Genomic DNA, 21357 nt, shown 5'->3' on the forward strand with positions numbered 1-21357 from the left:
TGAATACTTTTTTTTTCCCTTTAATTTCATGAATAAGTGGGGAAAAAGCTCAGATCATTTAATTGAACAGCAGTACATAATTATTAATTGCACAGGTACTCTTTAATATTTTAGTGAAGAATAAACCAAACTTTTTAATTCCCTAAAGAATTCTTTAAGCAAAGTCAAAGCCTTGGTTAAAGTCTTCTTGAATAAAATCACGCACTAGAGTACGTTCTGAACATTCGGCCTAAATCTCAAATTGCCAGTTTTAAGTTTGCAGTGGCCAGAAATACTAGAGACACAATTTTTACTCTTTCCAGTTCAAGAGATGGCATAGCTACAGTTATACTGGGGCATGCAAGTAAGCTTTGTTCCCCTATTATCTATTATGAAAGGCTATTGAGCCTCCTTACAACATGGTCTATACACACGGACATCTGTTTTTAAGACACAGAAAGAGAACAATGAAGAATGTTTGTGAAACCATGTATGCTTGCCAAACAAGACTTCATACATGTCTATGATCTTAATTTATGGTAATAATGGAAAGCATCTTGCTGATCGGGATTGACTACACCCAGCACTTCATGAAACATGTTTGCTAAAAATTCTTTGGACGTAAAAAACAGATAGATCTGAGCCTGACTAACCACAGCAGCAACAAGAGTTCAAAAATGAAGCAAATGAGCTCCAGTGAAGACAGGAGAATGCCAAGCAACAGAAAGGGATAAAGACTCTTGCCGTGCCATGAACAGACCTGCAGCTGACTAGGTAGTCACAGCTCTGGGCGAGCACCTGCTGTAAAATGTTTTGCTGCAAAACATTCTGCCTATCAATTATCATTTCTAATTGACAGCTTTCACCCCCACCTCCCTCCAAGATACTCAGTACTTGTTTACTTCTAAAAACTGGAATAATTGTTGTTTTAGGAAGTGATTGTGCAGCAGTGGGGGCTGCAGAGCAGCTTTCCGAGAACACAGCTGCTAGGCTCAGAGATGATAGCCTGCTAACATTAACACCCTCTGGCTGGTACCCCATTATCTTTTGAGGAACTACTGAGAGTTTCTTCCACACTGACATGTGACCCTACCTTCAGATGCTCCCTATAAGATTACTTTCCATTGCATCCTTGATTTCATGTCGGCAACCCTTCTACCATACTCCCTCTCCTCTCAGTCGATCTGTAACAGCACTTTAGATACTATAAAATAAAACAGATTATAACTTGCCTCTTTGCTGCTGATTTTAGGTATATGCATACAGCAACAGGTTATGTAAGACCTGAACCTAGCTACAAAAAACTTGCATCCTGAAAAGGAAGCATCCTGACAGCTGCATCAGCTCCAGACACGGAAGGTTAGCACTGTTCTGTACTGCAGATATTTCAGACCACTATGTATGAGAATCAAACCTGTTCTGCAGCAACAGTCCAAATGCCAAGCACAAGTATTGCTTCCTGTTAAAACTGCAGAGGAGGAAGGGGAGAAGACTCAACAACAACAGAGTTTAATGTGAACATCCCTACCCTGACCTCTGTGCTACTCCAGTCGAGACTGAAATAGCACGGCTTTCCTCCATATTATATTTCAGAATGATGTTTCTAAGTGAATTTCATACAGACCAAGTTATTTCCCAACCACCCATTCTTTTCAAGCCCTATTCCGTAAAACATTACTTCTCAACAATAATTTAACAGAAGTGATAGGTATTAAACAAGCTATGATTTTTTTGTTTAGCAGCAACATTCCAAGAAAATTTCTGCTAAGCTCTTAAAACAAATTACTACCTTTAATAACATTTCACAGAGCAAGAGTTACCATTTCTCATTTCCACAGTTCAACTAAAAAGAAATAATAATAAAGTAGCACATGCATTTTAAATGCTTTTTCTGAAAGAGCTTACTGTACAGCACCCTAGTAGTTTACAGAGTAGATTCATTCCGTAACTGCTCCCTTTCCCATACAGGTCCTTTCTGTCATACTCTGCATTTTTTGACTGGGGTCAGAGGGAGGAGAGAGCAGAGCAGAGAGAGAAGGAGAAAAGAAAGCATCCTACTAAACGATGATCTGAAAACATCCCCCGACCAACCAACCCAGCCTCTTTCCCCAGCCCATTATCTCTCTGTTGCATGTATTTGTACCTAAATCCAGAATCCAGTATTTGCAGCCACTCGGCTGCCCGTTGCCGCAGCAGGTAGGATTTACTGAGCGAAGCGATTCCAGAGTGTCAATCTGTTTAATCCTGTTTGGCATGGTGAGGAGTCAGCTGTTCCGATACCCACAGCTTACAAATGATCTACTTGCCCACACCCCAGGGATGTGACAGCTTCTCCAGTAGATGTTCACTGAGGTAACATTACAAGCAATGCCATCAGATTGAGGAAGTTGCTGTTATCTTCTCAGTCTGGTTTAGCCCCCTGCCCTCCCGTTAGAGCAGCTCCTCTCTTCTAGGGATGCTCTCCTCTGACTCACTGAGCACAGTTCCAGTCTTTAAATTCACATGTGGGAATAGCCAGATGCAGCAGATTACACTCTACCGTAACTACCCTAATTGAGGCTCAAGAAGATCTTAACAAAATACAGCAAACCAGCTATTTTTCCTCTCAGCCTTCGGAGAAGATGCAGTCTAGTACCTCCACAAAGCTTTACAGTGACACCACCAACCTTTAACACCTGTTTTTATTTTACAGTGCATAGTTAGTTTTTAATGCTTTAGCTAAAGCCATAAATACAAAAAAGAGGGACATTTTCTGGTCAGCTAAACCACCCAGCACTTGCCCTAGAACTTCCATTTTCACTGACAAAATCTGCACCAAATGACAGATTCTGCCCTTACCTTCACCTGCTCTTGAGCCTTGCTTATGAAAAGTAATTAAAAAAATCCAAACACTAGAAAACTCACACCTTTTGATAAATTCATTTAAGACCTTGTCCTGGTTTAAATTGCGTTTCAGATCACTTTAAGCTTATATTCTGCAAGATAAATTTCTAGTTCATCAAGCTGTCTTCCTGTGCGGTAAATTGAAACTATGTGTATTTTATTTTTTATCTGTACATTCTTCATCTAGCATGCCACACAACCATTTGTCCATAAATATTCATTTAAGTGTTTAGTTAAAAAACTAAACACTTTTTTTTAGCTAAAAAGCTAAAAACTTTAGAAACCTAGAAAAGATGTTTGGTTTCTTCCCCCGAACACATCATCATCTTATTTTAAAGAACATACAAAAAGCTACATTCACTAGATAAACAGCTATGAAGCCAAAGCAAGGATTGAATTTCTGTAAAAACAGAAATGAAATGCTTTCATCATATTGTCATGAAAAAAGAGCCCTAAAACAAGATTGAACAAACAGTACTGTAAAATACACAATCGTATATAGTGAGAAAGAAGAAAATAAAGCAGTGAGGGGACTGCCAATGATAACAGCACAAACAAATGCATGTAACACAAGGATAAATATGAATTTTATGTGGAACTGATAGCATACAGGGTTTCCAGAGTCAAGGAAGGCTTATCATTAGCACTTAACACAAGTCGGGTACACACACATTACCCTGTTCGCGCTATTAAAGAGCTGTGCTCCCCTTCCAGCTGAGGCAAAAGTTTTGCTTTCTTCATGTTTCTAAGGAAAGCCACCCTAAATTCTGAGTCAGTTTTCCCTTCATAGCCTCCTGCACTGAAACCATTAATTCTGATTCCTGAAGGTTTTTCTTCTGACCCAAGACAACTTTCAAATGACACTGAATTCCTAAGGGGTGGGGGTGGGCAGTAGAAGAAAAAAACCACCCCTTTCTTCAGGATAAGTGATCTTTATAGTTTGCCACCTACGGTGAGACTTCCACTAAGGCTAGTTTATTCTTCATGAAATTGTAGAACATCTGAAAATGATTCTAGTTTCTAGTTGAGCAAGAAAAAAAAATAAATTAAACAATCCTTTTCCTCTACTTCCCAACAGTTCCCACGCATGTTGAAGATGCTAAAAAATATCCAGCCATTCTTACTGTAGTTAAACTCTCACATCTTTAACTAACATTTAGAAAAAAATAGCAAAGTTATCAATATAGCTTTGAAATAGTGATTTCCATATGTAAGACATCATCTGACTAAAACACAGTAAAATACACACAAACCTATTTTTTGTTTGGTTTGCTTTTGCTTTTTAACTGCATGTAGACTGACCTTGTAACACCAATAATATATGCAGGAATATATTTAAAATGCTTTGGGAACTACATCGTTTGCAGCTTGCTATTGCAAAAAGTTCTTCTGTTTGTACTTAAATCAAACACCATTATTTTTAGCTTATGCTTTGGCCCTTTCTACTCTGAGAAGACAACTCTGACAAGTAGATCAAGGTGGTGGGGGACTGAGAATAGCCACACGAACCACTACATAAAGTGTGTTTCACAGGTTACATGATTAAAAAGAAAGGATCACAAATATGCAGTTGCCTTCGACGTATACTCATTTGTTTTAAAAAGCAATTGCTGCACAGCAACACCGGCGTGGAGACAGCAGACTCCACAGGAATGTGCTGCAGTCACTGTGGGTATCAGGTAAGAATTTGAAAAACATCTTGGTGCATATACTGAAACAATAACTACAACTTTCTTACGGTCCAAGACAGAAAGCTCAGACCCTTGTGCTGAAGCATAAGCAAAAGGGAGATGATTTCTACATCACAAAAACATTTCTTAATTTAACAAGCAGGGGCCATTATTTAGTACCACTGTCATCTTATATAAGACGTATCACAATTCTCCATTTCTATCTGAGTCAGTGACCTGATATATAAATATATGTAATTTTAAGCCCAAACAAGTAGCCAATTAATGCCTTTCTACAGTTTAATTCAGGCTCTGCCACAACGGTCTCTTTGTCATTTAGCTCCATCAGGTTTTCTGTATTCCAGAGCCTTACCCTGCATTAGCTCCTGCCAGACAGTTCTTCCTGTGGCTCCTCCTAGCAGCCATTTGTTGTAGGAACTCATCCTCAGTAACAATGAACCAGTCAATCTCCATTCTGAAGGTGAGAATATGTCTAACGTGGAAAATAGGCAAAACCGCGCCTGGGCACAGAGCACAAGCTCAGCACAGAAGACGCTGGGCTGCATGGCATGGTGCACAGCAGCACTGAGCTGCCCCCTGCTTCACTCACCGCTTAAATATTCATAGACCTCAACCCAATGAAATAAACTCGATCAAATTAGCAAAGAAAAAAGCTCAGATACTGACCCATGCTATCTGGCAGCACTTAAAACAGTGGTTTTTTAAAGTAAAAATTACCTTTCTTTTTTTTACCTTACCAGTGTAAAGCAGAAATGAGTTTTCTTGACCATATATTTTATGTAATTTCCTTTATAAAAGTAGACAGTTATCAGCTTCATTTCTGAAAGCAAAGTACTGATGAAAGGCCCTTCATACCCCTAGCAATTTAAGACACTTCTCAAATATTTAAACCTGTCACAAAATAAGTGTCCAGGTGAAAATTTTGTCAATGACTATTTCATGAAGATTTTAAAATTCCAGGCTCTCTCACTTTTAAGATAGCATTTTGTAAGAAAGACTACTTCCCAGTGAGTAATTTAAAAAATATCCGCTAGAGTAGCACTGTGTAATCTCAAGCACATACTTTGTATGATATACATAAATAAAACATCACACGCCCGTATCTATTATGACAGTAAAGGAATGGGATCAACTTTCTGCAATTAATCTTGGGGCTCGTTGATGGACAATATCAGACCGCCCAAACCATTTGAAAGCACTAACATTTTGCCAGCTCACTCCAGCACAGAAGTAACAAGCTCATCAGTCTCTGACACTGAGAGTCAAGAAATTAGCTTGCTAGAGCTTCAGCTTCTCACAGGTACCAGTTCCTAACTGCAGCATCCACAACCATCATTTGCCACCGTATTAACCTCCCCATGCAAGTGCTACCTCACCTGAGGGTACTATTACTAGTCTTGCATGTAAGAATGGAAACATTCATCCCTTCTTTCACTGAAGAGGACAACTAAACTGACTGCATTTCTCATACTCCAAAAGATTTGCATGGTATTGGGAAAAAAAACCCTTAATTTATAATAAAGCAAGATAAACAGCATCCCAACCTAATCTTTTTAAGACCCATTTCATTTTATACCATCTTATGGAAAACAAGCAGAACAAGAAAAAAAATGCAGAAGTTTCATTTTTAAACACCTATTTTGAATTGTCCCAGAGCCTGACAAAGAAGCTAAAGAGTCAACCTTTTTTCATTAATATCTAAGTTTTGTGTAAAAAAGAAAAAAGTTTCAAAGATTATACCATTAAAAAACCCAGCTTCAAAATTTAATGTTGTTCTCAAGCAAAACTAAATCTGTATTCTTCTCTGGAATCTTCCCCCTTTTATTCCAGACATTGCATTTACAAAAGCAATTCAGCAATGCATATATTCTTAAATCAGTATTATGAAGTTATTTTAAAAATTCTTGTTTATCTTAAGAGTTGAGAAGTGTATACAGGATAGTTGAAATTAATAGAAGAGTGAATTCTTTATTCAGTTCTGCCAGCACCAGCACCTAAAACCATTTTTTAATCAATCTATGAGACAAATGCTTTCATCGAGGAGTGCACAGTTCTTACAATTTTAAGTCATGTTTCTGAATGTGGGAGAGAAAAGATTCAGACTTCTCCAAAACCATGCTGGACCAAACACCACCCAGCCCTAGGAGCCCAAGTTAGACACAAATTCATAACTTAAAATTCTTGAACTAAATTAACATTGCACAAACCAATAGGAATTTTATTTACAATATCCATTTCCCCTTAAAAAAAACCCACCAAACAACAAATAAATCAGGCAGACTTTGCACAGAAATGCTATCTTTGGCAAGTTAGATGCTCTGCATCACACTCAAATACTCTAGCACAATCAAGAAATTGTAGAACAGCAAAAATGCATCAATAAATAAACCTGAGGTTGATTCTTCAAAGGTGAGCTCCCACACTAGGATGAAAATTCTGAAAGGAGCCTAGCTTTGCTTTTTCTTCAGCGTACAATGTATCTACAGTTTAACTGCTTGGAGCACAGCTGCACCAGTAGGATCTGGTTTCTTCAGCTCCATACACAAAGATCATCCTGTTCCCAAAAAATAGCCTTACAGCTCCTCAGTCTCACAGATAACACTGCCAGTCTGCAAGGAGCGGAATCATTACAACAGTGGCTCTTTGGACTTACATTCAGTGCGTTGTTTCCTGTTCTTTACTACCAGTGCTGCCAGCTGCCAGAGACACTTTAAATTGAATCAGTCAGAAACTGTATTTTGCAATGAATCGTGCGAACATCCTTAAGTTGAGATTTCCAAGAACTCCTTTCAAAATGTGGGTGTTTCAACCAAAAAAACCCCAAAACAACAAAAACCAAATCAACAAAAAAAACCCCAACAACCACCAAACAAACCAAAAAACCCAACCGACAACCACCTCTAAGAAAATATCTAGAAATTAGAAAAGAGCTATCTAATTAGCTAGCAAACCTGGGAAAAGTATTTTCTGATTGAGTGTAAAGAGCTGTTTTCAGCTGGGTGATTAATAACCTTCCCTTCTACATCTTGGATAAAACATTTGTCTAGAGCAACTGATATCAAGACTTAAGTACTCAGGCTTTAATTAAAAATACTGGGAAACAAACCATTTATCCAACTATCCAGTCACTGAGGCCAGGATCTAAACAAGTCCTTCCTGTCTCCAGCTTTGCAGAACATGCCCTAGCTGTTGCTCATGCCTACAGTACGAAAGAATATAAAAAAGCACGTGACATCCTAATCCCAGAATTAATAATTTGGCTATTATTTTCTTGAGGTTTTAATTTTGTTCTGTAGCCAAGGAACTGGAGCCTGTATACCACTCCCAAGAATGAAGAGGCCTTTCAAAGAAGGGATGAGATGTTCAGTGTCCCCGGTCTTCTGTTTATCTGGAAAGGCTTTGGGAAAATTCTGACTCCTCAGACAGAGTCACCACTGCAGCATGCCAAATCAGCTTGAAGGATCCCAGCCACTGTCAGCAAAACCACAACAAACCAGCTTCAGATAATTCAAACAAAATCTTTTGGATAAGTGTAAGGAATGTTGTTCCACATACATTCACTACTTAGCGAGGGGTGGGAGGGGAGAAGAAATATGCCCTGCCTCATCTCTACATTGGAGGAAACACAAAAAGTGTTCCAAGCAAGAAATACGTGCTGTCCTAATGAGATATATTGAAGAAACACTCATTTTTTATCACTAATTTCATTATCCAAGTTACCCTTAATCATCCTTTCTTGTTTTAATTTGAATTTTCTGATGTAGTCTCCTCAACTGTATTTAAAACACACTTTCTCTTCCCTTCCCACTCCAAAATAAAAAGGAATCAGCCTGCTGGTGTGAAAAAATACCTGGTTAAAACAAGGTTTAATTTTCCAAACAAGTTGTAACTGCACATACAGGAGTTGGGATTCTTTTTAACATATCTCTCATAGATAATTGTCTTAACTAGAAATGCATGCAGTCAAAGACAAAAGGAAAGGGTAAGAATATATTCATCAGAAGTGTTCAGAATACTGAATTATGTTCTTGACTTAAAATTACTTTCTTTTATGTCACTTAAAAGGAAAATTCTAGGAACCAAACTAGGTCATTACAAATAAAAGAAATGCTTTTAAAATTGGACACACATTCCCTGTATGAAATACCGATGCTTTCGTTCCATACATATGCATCTGGAGGAACTGCTTCCGCAAGCTGCGTGGGCTACCTGCTAGCTGGTATCACTGACCAAAACACTTCTTATTTCCCTTCTGCTAAGTTCAAATTGTGCAAATGCATTTTGGAGTTACAAGGGGTTACATCAAGACCTCTTCTCCTTTGGTCTTTGCTCAGTACTGTCTACAGAAGTCATGTCCATGTAATACACCACGTTAAGTTGCACAGCGCTGCTACATATGCCAGATGGAGCCCAGTCATGACTCAACACCCTGCTGCTTCTGGAAGCAGGAAAGGCACATGGGCACTGAGAGCATCTGTCTGGGTTTCAAATATTAGCATTCAACACAAAAAAAAACCAAAAAACTTGCACACATTCACAGCTTCCTTCATTATATTAAAAGCTACTTTAGCAAAATGAAGCAACCTCTGCCATTCCTCTGCACTACATCTCGCAGGAGAACAAAATCAGAAATGGGTGCTTTCTGTCTCAGCCTGGATTTCACATGCTGCATTTTCGTAAATTATGAAAACAGATTTGTTACTACACAGATTTAAGTATACTTGGAAGCTAGCTTTGCCTAGGAAAAGAGAAAGAAGGGAGCAAAAAATCCACAGGACAGGGTTTTATTAGTCTACATTGCTTATCAGATGTTAAAACATATAAACAATAGAAAATTTGTACTGCCAAACAATTCCGCAAATGTGACTGTTTCTGCATGGTAATTAACATTTTTTATATCTACTCTGAATTTTAGATGTAGAATATTTCAGGACTGAAAAAGAGAAGACATTTCTGTTTGGGTTACACAGTATGCATTTTACATCCATTTAAAATAATATTAGCTCTGAACCAAAAAAAGAACAGTGTCACACAGTTCACAAAATTGAAAAGGGTACACTTTCCAGAAATTACATCATCACCCCTTACTAGAATTGTGAAAATGCAGTTACAAAATACCCACCACTGTAATTCTATGCTTCAGATATTTCAGAAGGCAACTACACTCAGTTAAGACAATGATGGTCCTTTGGGACAGCAATTAAAATCTAGGTGCAGGAAAAAAATATTAATTGCCACAAATTTTTTGCACATTCTGTTTTCCCAGTTAGTTCCTCCTGAACAAAGCATGCTGTCATGGCAGAAGTTTCAGATTGGTTAATGTTAACTTCCTGAAACACACAAAAAGATCTAAACAGACTCTATATCCTAATACATATGCAACTTGCTGAGAAAAATATGAGGTTAGTATTCTGAAGAACTTAAACTTTTCCAAAAGCTAATACTGTCTTTCAAAAGCTCAACCTGACTGAACAGTGCTATCTCCTTCTGCAATTTATAATGGCGTTTTGCTTTATAAAATTAATAAAATACTGCTAAGAAAGATTAGACTGTCAAAATAGATAAAACACTTCTTTTCAAATAAAAATCATTACAGAAATCTAAATGCTTGTTACCACCCCAACAATTTCAATAACAAGAGTAAGGCTTTGTGATTCCACAAACAGCAAAAGAAGACAGTAAATACTACCGCCATTAATTTACTCCAGTTCTGAGGACTGTAATCTCAGCACAGTTTTGTGAAGATGACACAAGTGAGCGCTGGATCCCATAGCCTGGCTTTTCACTTAAGCAAGCAACCAGGACACAAAGAGAACACAGCACGTACCTCCAGGGTATGATCTGCTATAAGCACCTTTTCTTCAGATACAGCTCTGGTTACAGGCCCAGAGTCACGGGTCAGTGGTTTCCAAACTGATTCTAGTACGACTGCATTTAGTCCTGCCACATCTTCAGGATGTGAAAGGACAAACACACCTAAGCCTGTTCCATTTCCAAAATCAACCAGCATTTTGATTGCATGTGTTTCGCTACCCCTGAGACAATGAGAAACACACACAGAACACACTAGGACGGACCAACAACCAAGTCAGTCCATAATAAATAAACTCTTTAAAAGCGATTAGCTACTGACATAAAAAGGTTAAGATATGTTGTTAGCAATTTGGTGGTTTTCACCAGCTAAGCTTTTCTGTTGAATATTGCCTAAAACACACGTCAATCCACTCAACCAGTCTTTTCTTTTTTTTTTTAAATTTTCACTTAATATACATTTTTGCCAGTGAATCCTGCTTTCTTTCTCATTCTCTTCCAGGATCTTTTTCATCACTACAAATTCCCTACATTTAACATTTCTAAGACTCCTCTGCTACTATTCATAAGGGGAAGAGCAACAGCTTGAACTTAGACCTTGACAACCCCACTTACTTCCATGTCCCTTAAGCTCTTCTACAGAAAGCAACCAATGACCATTCCGCTTTACAAGTCCCTCTTTCCAGGTGGCTTCCCTAGCAGCTTTCCTTCCTTCAGCATATCTGCAGGTTCTTACATGCAACTAGATTTCCCTAGACTCTGTGTTTAGGGACTCTCCGTATCACTCTTACTTCAAAGCTTATGTTAACAAATGATCATAAGCATAGTGAGGCTAAAATCACACCCAGCATGGCGCAACAAGAATAACTAGCACTTTTCATGAGCAGAAATACTTGTTACGGTTCCTTTCCATTTCTTACATGGAATTAATATACTTTGAGGCAAAATCTTAAGCATTTCTGACATCCCCACAGACACTAAGAGGAGGGCAAGACTCCAGGAAACACTTGGATTGTATCAAGTCCGTGCTGCCAATTCTAACTTTTAGTGTAGGACTGCAGGATAACTCAGCTGAAAGGGGCCTCAAAAACTGATATAGTCCAACCTTTTGCTCAAAAGGATGGGTCAGTTATGAGATGAGACCAGGTTCTCTGGAGCTTTGTCCAGCCTGCTCTTGAAAACCTGACATACTTTTAACCATGTTTTGTCACAGGGACTATTTCTGCCACACTGTAAATGCTTAAAGTACAGTAGGTTTGGACACAGCTCGTTTCTGACCACAGGGAGAATGGCTACAGGATTCTGGTCATCAAGGACAACTTGATAAGAAGCTTACCTAAGATAGCCTTTACTATTACGCCTGCATGTCAGTTATGTAAATGTCTTATATTGCTATAGGGGTTAACCATTATACATCCAGCCTAGGAAATGCATACTGCAAATTTCTGAGAAGCATTACGAGTACTTTTCCTGCAATCATGAACTGTTTTTATAGTGCTACAGCCTCTTTTTCATAGTATGCTCAACAAATTCCATCACTTACTTGTGTAACTTCCAGGTTAGAGAATGATGAATTTAAGTTCAATAGATGTCCACGACAGAAAAATGTCTTGCTAATTGTACTCAACTCAAAGCTAGGAGAAAGCACAAGCATGTCCCAAACTGGAACTATACCTGTATCAGTGAACATCCACTCAGAATAGTAGCAAAACATTGCATAATGAAGCAGGGATTTACAACCAATGTCAACAAATTAAGAGACATCAAGGGCATCTAAAAAGCCTCTGCATAAGAGCTGCATTAGAAGTGGCGCAACATTTCTCATTTAGCATGCATAACAGAGACTAGTATTTTACTATTTGCGGGAAAAGTGAAATGAAGTCAACGGGACATGGACTTTCAGCAGCTTCCTTACAAAAACAGAATTGGAGGAAGTCAGTGGAATGCTAAATCCTGCTACTTCCATCTGCAGGCCGCAATGACAGCGGATGTGATGTGACGAGCCCTGAAAGGCACACAAGAACATTGGCTCTAGCCTGGTCCTCAACAATTTTCTCCTTCCCACTAAACACAACACACATAAACGCTCCTCCCAACACCAAGTTTAAGAATCTGAGCCACAGCAGCGTAAGTGCCAAAAAACTAGAGAGTCAGAAGAACAGAAGACTTTATGAACACTGTCAGTATTACACAGTTCTGTGACAGAAGGAAAACGCATCAGGTAAAATTACCCAGGTGGTCCTTGGACGTGAACAGCCACTCCAGCTACAGGAAAAAAAATACACCAATAGCTCCTTGTCACCCATCATGAACAAGGCAGCTACCACATGACAACTCTGTGTCTCTAGAACTCTGCTGTCCAAATAGGTGTCCCTAGCTCCGCTCTCCCTGTCCCCCACCACTCTGCCAAACTATTTACTCATTGAAATGGAAGAAAAATTCTTTGGGTTGTTCTCATGTGATCTCCAGATGGGTAACAAAGACACCCTCAAGAAGTAATTCTTAACACTGAAGCAACTTTTTCAATTGTTTGTTGCACCTGAAGAGGGTCAGTTATTGCAGGATATGATTTTAGTTTGTACTCTGTTCTGCCTCAATAACTTGGTTAGAAAAAGAAACTGCTGTCAGAGAAACCCTAATTGCAAGCAAAATAACAGCGCTCTTGGGAAATCTAAAGCCATCAGAATTGCTGGTTTATATCCACCCTCTACCTCCCAAAGATCAGCTGTGCAAATACATCTGTTCTGAAGCAGATAGTTTTTACACACTTACTTCCTTTCCAACTACGATATGAGAGAAATGTATTTGGCAGCTGTCTGGGACCAAAAGTATATTCAAGCCAGTATTATAAAGTTTCTTCTTTTCTCTCAGCTGTAATACTGAGCTCCCAAGCAGGGCAGAAAGCTTTCATTACCTATGTACAAAAATTCCGGAGACAAATTAACCACATATTTATGCCCACAAATAGAGTCAGCATGGGAAATACAGATATATCCGACAGATCTTTTATCGTAACCCAGCCCAGGAAGAATAGCGCAGGAGTTAAAAGGCAGGTTTATGCAGAAATCAATCCTATGATGTTTCCGAGCACATATAAACTTGATTTAGAGAGAACTCCTCCAGAAATTAAACCTGTGAGATTCATTGACTCTCCTTATCTAGTTTAGGATTGCACAATGCCAAGGAAGCAATTCATATAGACTTCACTGTTTATTCAAGGCTGAATTATAATCTGGCTATTAATTCTGACCATTTGATAGTTTGGTTATAAAGCTCAATGCAAAGATTATGATCTAATGGACCACAGTCAATTGCTGACATTTTATTTAAGTTTACTTATGCTCAAACCATGTTTTTAACTGCAAACTCAACCAAAACCACAAGGTGGGCAAGTCAGGATAGAGAATTCTTGTTTAACTTCATACTGCAGCTATTTTATTTACCTGGACTAAAGCATGAGAACGTGTCTGAAAAACCACACATACACACACAAACCCTAAATTCGAACTATCTTTGCTGCTATTAGACTAGTAATGCTTTTTGGCAAATTATTTATGATTTATTAGGCTTTCAAAACAACTGATAATTGTGAAGATGAACTTTAGTTATTAAAATACCTGCACCTCTGTTCAAGCTCGTCTGCCCGATAAACAAGTTGAACTGCCACTGCAGCATGGCTTTTACAATTTTTTGCTAATTTAGATGAGCAGAGCATGAAATCCAACTGACCGCTCCGCTTTGCCTCCTGCGAGCTCCTCATAAGGCTTTCTACCACCCGGATATCTGGATGGGCAGCCTGTTATTTGCAAATTTTATGCGGGAATTGATTCATCAAACCCCAGAACTTTTAGATTAACATCTAGTGTCCTACACAAGTACAACACATTCCTCAGTATCACTTTCTGCACGTGATCACATCCCGCTGTGTAGCAGAAGCGGATCCCTTTTTGTACGGTGCCCTGGAAACGACAGTCCCCACCTTTTGCCAGGTGGCCCCAAGGCCAGGCCAGCAGCACCCTACCTACCCGCTGTCAGGAGTTACTTTCCCTGCTGGCCTGGGCTGGAACTCATTTCCTGCAGCTGCAAATGCGGTCAGACAATCTCACAGGCAGCGCTCTGGCTCGAAGCCACGGGTGGGGATCCTTTTCCCTAACACATGGCCCACGCTTTGCTCGCCTGCAGACTCAAAACAGCAAATCTTCCCCTTCTACAGCCTCCCCCTGCTTGTAAGCAAAGAATCGCTGCCCAGGTCATCCTTCTTTTCTTCCACTACAAACAGGGAGTCCTCCTTCAATTATTCAGACTGGATTCCCATTTTACTTGATCAAATTCTGCTGCCATCCAGAGCTTCCTCTTCCTACACAACAGTATTTGGACTCAGCATGGAAACGCTCCATTTCTCAACCACAGTTTTCAAAGCTCTCAAACATATGCAAGATGTTTTACCTTTACTCTCCCCACCTCCCCGTTCATCTAAAATTAATATTCTGAATAAAAGGTCTCCCACTGTGCGAGAGCAAGCTTACTTAATGTAACAAATTCAAGACTTTGTTTTATCCCATTCTGTGGCCTCAACTATAAAATACCTGTCTTTTCTGGGGAAATGTTTCTAGATCACCCGTGCAATTTTTCTTTTTCTTAATTCCTGAATGGGAGGCCCCCATACCAATTCAAGAAGAGCTCCGACACCTGCAATTCCTGCCTTACACCACTCCTTCCCATCTTGCAGGTGTAGAAAAGGGCTTACGACACAGTTCTTTAAACCGTCTTGGAAAGCATCAGCCATTTGATACTCTTTATTATGGTAGATTCTTTGAGAGATACTACAGTTGGGGAAAAAAACAAACCTGCTCAAATAACATTTTTCTGTTTACGGCACCAGTCAGGACAGTATCCTGAGAGTAAAATCAAAAGCTGGTATTCAGTATTGTAGTGGTGCATGGCACGTCACCACATTACTAAGGTATAATCTACCTTTCAGATCTGAACAAACCTGTATGGATACCTGCAATATAAGAACGTATAAAACAGGCAGATGTTGTACCTCCAGCTAAATAAAAGATCTGTGGGCAAGTTTTGAACTAAACAGATAGTAGCATGAATCGGCAGATAGATGTGGTCACAAGAAACCCTGTATCTTAAATACATGTAAATGTAAGCCTCATGAGCAAAGGCCTGTTGCAGCCTTTGTAGCTTGCTGAGCAGTAGCACCAACAGAAAGGATATGATGGACTATCACAAATTCTTCAGACTTCAGAAGTACTCAAAGTTGGAAAAGACAGTGAACTTGTGACCTAGGCAGGCAAGAGGTGTTCACAAACCATTTTAAACACCTGCCACTTTTTCTGAGCTTACAAGTTCACTTTCATTATACTGATTATACTGAATCCCGTCCCCTGCCCTTTACCCAGAGCTCTGTGGCTGTGTAAATGCCCTGCAAACAAAGGAAAGAACTGCACATATAAAAAGGATGTACCACAGAATGAAAAGAAACCCTTGTTAAAAGAGAGAGAAGCACCAAATAAAACAGGAATATTCTTTCTCCCCCACACCCAATAACATGTGAGAAATCATTGCCCAAAAAAAAAAAAAAAAAGCAAAGCCTTATGTATTACTTGTGAAAAACATGTTCTTCCAAAGCTAGTAATTTATTTTTTGTAGAGTGTACCAACTGTTATTCAACCTCTTCACTACCCACTTGTTTGTCTCTTCCCCCCCATTACAGAAGGGATTTAGACTTTATAAAAATGTACTCATCTGTAAACTGTACATCAATTTGATTAAATGACCCAAATAATTTACAAAAATAGATTTGATATCCAGCAGAGCAAGCAAGAGGTCTGTAACCTGCAATCAACCCTCCCCCTAAATGACTATCCACCTAGTGAATGTCTGTTTTCTGTGTAATACTTTCCCTATACTCTTAACAAAACGTTTGTTAACTACTATAAAATTTTAGAGACTGAAGATACTGTAAATGCCTTTTTTTTTTAAACCCATTGATACTGATTAGATACTTAAAGTAATACACGTTCTGAGAGGACAAGTAAGACCTACACTTGTAGGCAAGTAAGGAAGGTCATTTTTGGGGCTGTCTTCTTACAAGAAAATAAAACATTACCTTTCATGCTTGACAGATAATATGTGGACACACAAGAAATAGCCATGATCAGCTGTCAGAACTAGGCTAAACATACTTTCTGCTTTAATAATCTTCCATGTTACCCTACTTTGGATAATAATTTCAGATTTTTTTAAGGCATTAAGTATCACCCAACATTTCTGTACTCTGATAAAATGTGGTTTTACAAAACTTAAGAATGAGCTGTAAATTAGAAAAGGTTTGCCATTTCAAAACTTTGAAGCTCACTTCAGCTCTGATATGCTGTGGCTTTTTGACTTGTTTAGCTGGCGAACAGTATTGACAAATACTGTTGAAAAGATGAAAACTGTAGGGTCCACAGATACTGGAAAGAGCACAGAACTCCTTGCTTCAACAAGTCATTTGTGTTAGTTAAGCACTCAACATCCAAGCAGTCACCACCACCACTTCTGACATTGATCACCTCCCTTTTTCCTTTGGAATTACATAAAACCTCTCTCCCCAAGCCTCTCGCAACAGCTTGCGATGCCAGACATGCACAAATTCCAGACTCGTGTCTACTGCACGTGGCTTAGCCCATAAACTGTACAGAATTACTCAAACCTGATGCTCACACTGCGAGCCTAACATATGACATGTCTTTTCAGACCTAAGAACTCCAGAGGGCAATATCCTAGTTTGTTGAATCATTCAAAAACAGATGTTTACTGAATTATGGTCAAAAAAAGGAAAAAAAAAAATCTGTATTAATAAGAAGACTAAAGTTGCAGAATCAAGCACTAGCAATCTAGAAAATACAACAGTTAAAAGTTATCCACTCAAGTACATAGACTGCCTTAAATTATGTCAGCCATTCACTTGTTCTTTGTTTATGGGGGTTGTGGGTTTTGTTTTGTTTGTTAGGAATTCATACCTCAATCAATGCTCACAATTCTGAGAAGATCATCTAATTGTTTTTCCATTCTTCCGATTAGCATATTCTCTAATGCTTTATTTAAAGATCTTTAATCAAATGCAGCACTTGAGAATGCGTAATTGCTTTGTGGGACTGTCTGAGGTACTTTTCCCTGGGGGGTGGGGGGGCGATAAAATCAAAGCACTCCACTAATTTTGCTTAATTTTTGTAGTCCCTCTGTGAAATGAACATTATCAACTACTTCAATTCTACTCAAGCAGTATAAAGTTGAGGTAGAGACTGAAGTCAAATGTATCCAGTGGTCTCAAGTATCCAGTCTGAAGTTGTTTTTTTTGCTGTTTTTCCCTCCCCAGATTACTTAACATTATATAATAGTATGCGTGGTCAAGACTGCTCACACTGACTTTGGTCACAGTCACATGCACGGGGAAACTTCACAAATCAAACATTCAGCTCCTACAGCCTGACACCCAGTAATGTGGGAATAAACAATTAGCAGCTGCTTCTTATCAGCTAGGGTTTAGATGGCATGCCATAACATCCCACAGGCAGCCTGTGGCAGAGGCAGGGACAGAAGTCACTTCTCAGGCTGCATTCAGCCCTGCAAATCATGCTTGTTCTAGCAATGGCCTTTTCTTCTTCAGTCTCCATGATTAACATAATTAATTAATGCTCTGTATTTCAAAGCAACACGTCAAGCAGAAACTAAAGTAACTTTACAAGGCTCTGCCCCACCTTCCCCAAACAAACACTGAAGAAAAAACATAATACAGGTTATGTCCACTGGTTTGATTAATAAAAGTAACCTGCAAAGGCGAAACCAGCTCAATATAAACTGCCTCTCCCTCAGAAGTCTGACAGGGTCAATGTTCCTCATATAACGTATCTTGTCCAGTACAATCTGCCTCTCTTCATAATACTCTCTGCATTCAAATTGCAATTCAAATGAATTCCCCTAGCTCCAAAGCAAATTGGATTTATCAATTCTGTGCATGGTGTTAAAAACAAACAAATAAAACAGTGGTAACATTCCATGATTTCACTTCCTAGTCAAAGGAAGAAATGTTTTGGTGATACCTAACGATTTTTTTCAATGTTATCATCCGCACAACTGCAAACTTTCAACTTTCTCTATCCAAATTGTTATAGGACACAAGAGGACAAAAAAGTATGCCAGCTATACAGCTCAGACTCTTTCAGGCTTCACCCCACCACCACCACCCCCCCGCCCCTAATCAGTCTGCATTCAGGAAGTTCCTGCTGTGCATGCTCCTAATGTAAGAAACACAAACTCCCTTCTTTTAGCCAAGCATATGTATACAATGTCTGAAAAACCTGGGAAAAATTGTAACGTGCTATTGGGGATGGACTGAATAATTGAAAAATTTGTGGTTATATTTATGAAAAACTGTCCAAAACAAGAATTTTGTGTTTTGGATAACAAGTTTCCCCCAACATCACTTTTCCTGCTAATCTTGTTACTTGCAATAACAATTTTGGAAATGAATCTTTTCCCCAGCATGTGATAAAACACCTTCTAATGGACTGTTTTTCTGGTGGTTTTTTTTTTAATTCACATTTCTTGCTGTTCACAGGCTGCAAACTCAAGTAAGTTTCAAATGAAGCAAGCAAGCATTTTCTCTATTAACAAACTCTGCAAGTCTAGGGAGTTTATGGAGTCAAAGGACTACAGCACACCTTAGAAACTTTCAAAAAATTGTCAGATTTTTCTTACACCCTTCAGGGGCACACTCTTTCATGCATCTGGAAAAACAAAGTAAGATTTCAGAGCTGCTCTGGGAAAAAGGGATGACTGTGCCACTGCTACTCTGCAACACTCAGTTCAGTAAACTATGTAAGTCTAAATAGCCAATTCGTGTGCCAGGGCATATAGGTGCATGTATTACCTTTTCCATCGCTGAGCCCGATGCTGTCATGACTTCTTACTGCAGTGTTTCTCAGGAACCACTGATAATGCATGCTGGTGATTTTCTTCCCTCTCCCCTTTCAGCACACGACAGGTATAGATTCTCCTGTCATGGAGCTTGATCTAACATGATTTATAAACTCAGTTCACCAAAATATAATTTGCTTAAATCTCTTCCCTGTCTTCAGCCACATTTTCACTTAACACTGAGAACTGCTGACTGCTTGTCTTGGAATAGACAGCGTGGCTGCAGGTTGCTGAAAGCATTGTTTTATCTATAATAAAACCTAGAAACCAAAACAGTGCAAGAACACCGGAATTCCCATTTGCACAGTACTCCCCATTACCCAAAAACTCATGCTGCTGATCAACAGACTTGGTTTCCATCATGTCTTACCTTTGTGGTTAAAAATCCCCTCCATCTCCATACTGCTGCGAGAGTGAGCAATGCAGAGGGACCCGCAGGGGACCAGGCCTTCTGCAGCTGGGGACCGATCCGTGGTTCGAACCAGACACCAGTCGGGCTTGTCATGGGGCCTCTCCAGGACCTCCACTGTCTGCCCACGGCGGATTGTCAGCTCATTACTGTTGCAGGCAGTGAAGTCATGGATTACCACCGTCAGCTCGCACCCACCAGACAACTGTGAAGGGAAAAACAAGAAGCCAGATGAATGCTCATTATCAAACCGTCCGTCACGCACCGTTACCTATTTAGGATTCCTGGCAGGATTCGTATTTTGGATGAGATGGCAAGCTTCTGGGACTTTCCACATCAAGAGCAGCTCATTTCAAAATCAGGCAGTTCAGAACAGATTTCTAACTCTGCTTGCCTCCGTCTACGTTCAAAGCACACCAGTTGTGACAGTGCTGGGCGGAGGATTTAAGCGGTTTTTCTTGCTAGACTGCTCCTTACCCCAAAAGCTGAAGTAGCAGTCACTTCAGAATATATTTTATGGGTAATAATTGGCAACAAAAAGCCAGATACTACTAAATACAGTCACTCATAAGCTTTGTTACCTTGCAAATTCAAGGCAGAAAGAGGAACCTTTTTAGAATGAGCTTACTGCCTTATTCCCACCCAACTCAGTTTACATATATGCAGGTCACAAAACAATCCAGGACACACCACACATAATTATAAAAACCAGGATACATTTCTTCACGTAAGATTCACAAATACTGAACTATTTAGTAGAAATACAGCTTTCACCTTTTTGCTGATTCCCCAAACAAAATCACACAAACATGAACTAAAGGCACGCAAGCTTAGGGTTTTCCTCCCCCTCTTTGAAACACTTCATTAGAATCACTTTGCCTAAGCCTAAGTTTCCTCTCTTTGATTGTTTCATGTGCTTTGATGTGAAATGAAAATTATCAGAACTTTGCAAAGTTCCCAAGATTGCTCAGCGCCAGAGCAGCCATCCAACTTAAGCAAACAACCCAGGAATTCCTTCTCCTTCCATACAGCAATGGCATTCCAGGTTATTTCAGCTTTTTTCTGTGGGAATATTTCTACAGCTCAGGCTGCTTCAGTGCAACATGCCTATCAGATCTGAGCAACTTCTGTCAATTCACTAACTTCGGACCAAGCCAGTAACCTCCTTCAACTCAGTGAGATAATCCTGCAATGCCCTGTGCTGACAAAGGAGGACAAATACCCTGTGGGAGTTCCAACTGCAGCAAATATAGTTGCATGTGCTACACCAACATAGCGCACGGTTCCTGCCACATTATTTTTGACTATTATGTTTAGGCTGCCAGCCTAATAATAATGTACACGGCTGTCAGCTACATCCTATGAGCTTTAGGAAAAGGAGATAAGAGACTGCATTGTTACTCATTTATTAGTTTTCTTACAAGCTAGGAACTGAAGCAAGCACCAGATAGAAACCTTTGAAGGATAACACTATTTGTTATCAAGCAAGAATTTTAGAGCAAATGACAAAACCAGCAAAACTCCAGTAAGACTCAAAGGCTAATTCCAGCCTTCTCTTAATTCTTCTCTTTAATTCAAGTCTGCAACAAACAACAGGACGTAACTCCTAGC

General features: G+C 39.3%; 1 protein-coding gene across 4 annotated transcripts in view; it reads right to left on the minus strand.

Moving 5' to 3' along the window:
* Nucleotides 1-21357, minus strand: part of TRIO (trio Rho guanine nucleotide exchange factor) — a 254719-nt gene that overhangs the window by 49038 nt on the left and 184324 nt on the right. For all 4 annotated transcript variants that reach the window (XR_005103017.1, XM_037379282.1, XM_037379280.1 and 1 more), the window contains exon 34: nt 19708-19951. Coding sequence is in view for 3 of the 4 variants with exons in the window: in XM_037379282.1 (XP_037235179.1) it covers nt 19708-19951 (244 nt within the window). In the remaining variant the exon portion in view is untranslated. The remainder of the gene's footprint in view (nt 1-19707; nt 19952-21357) is intronic.

This window comes from Falco rusticolus, chromosome 3, assembly GCF_015220075.1.
Source record: "Falco rusticolus isolate bFalRus1 chromosome 3, bFalRus1.pri, whole genome shotgun sequence".
Lineage (NCBI taxonomy): Eukaryota > Metazoa > Chordata > Aves > Falconiformes > Falconidae > Falco > Falco rusticolus.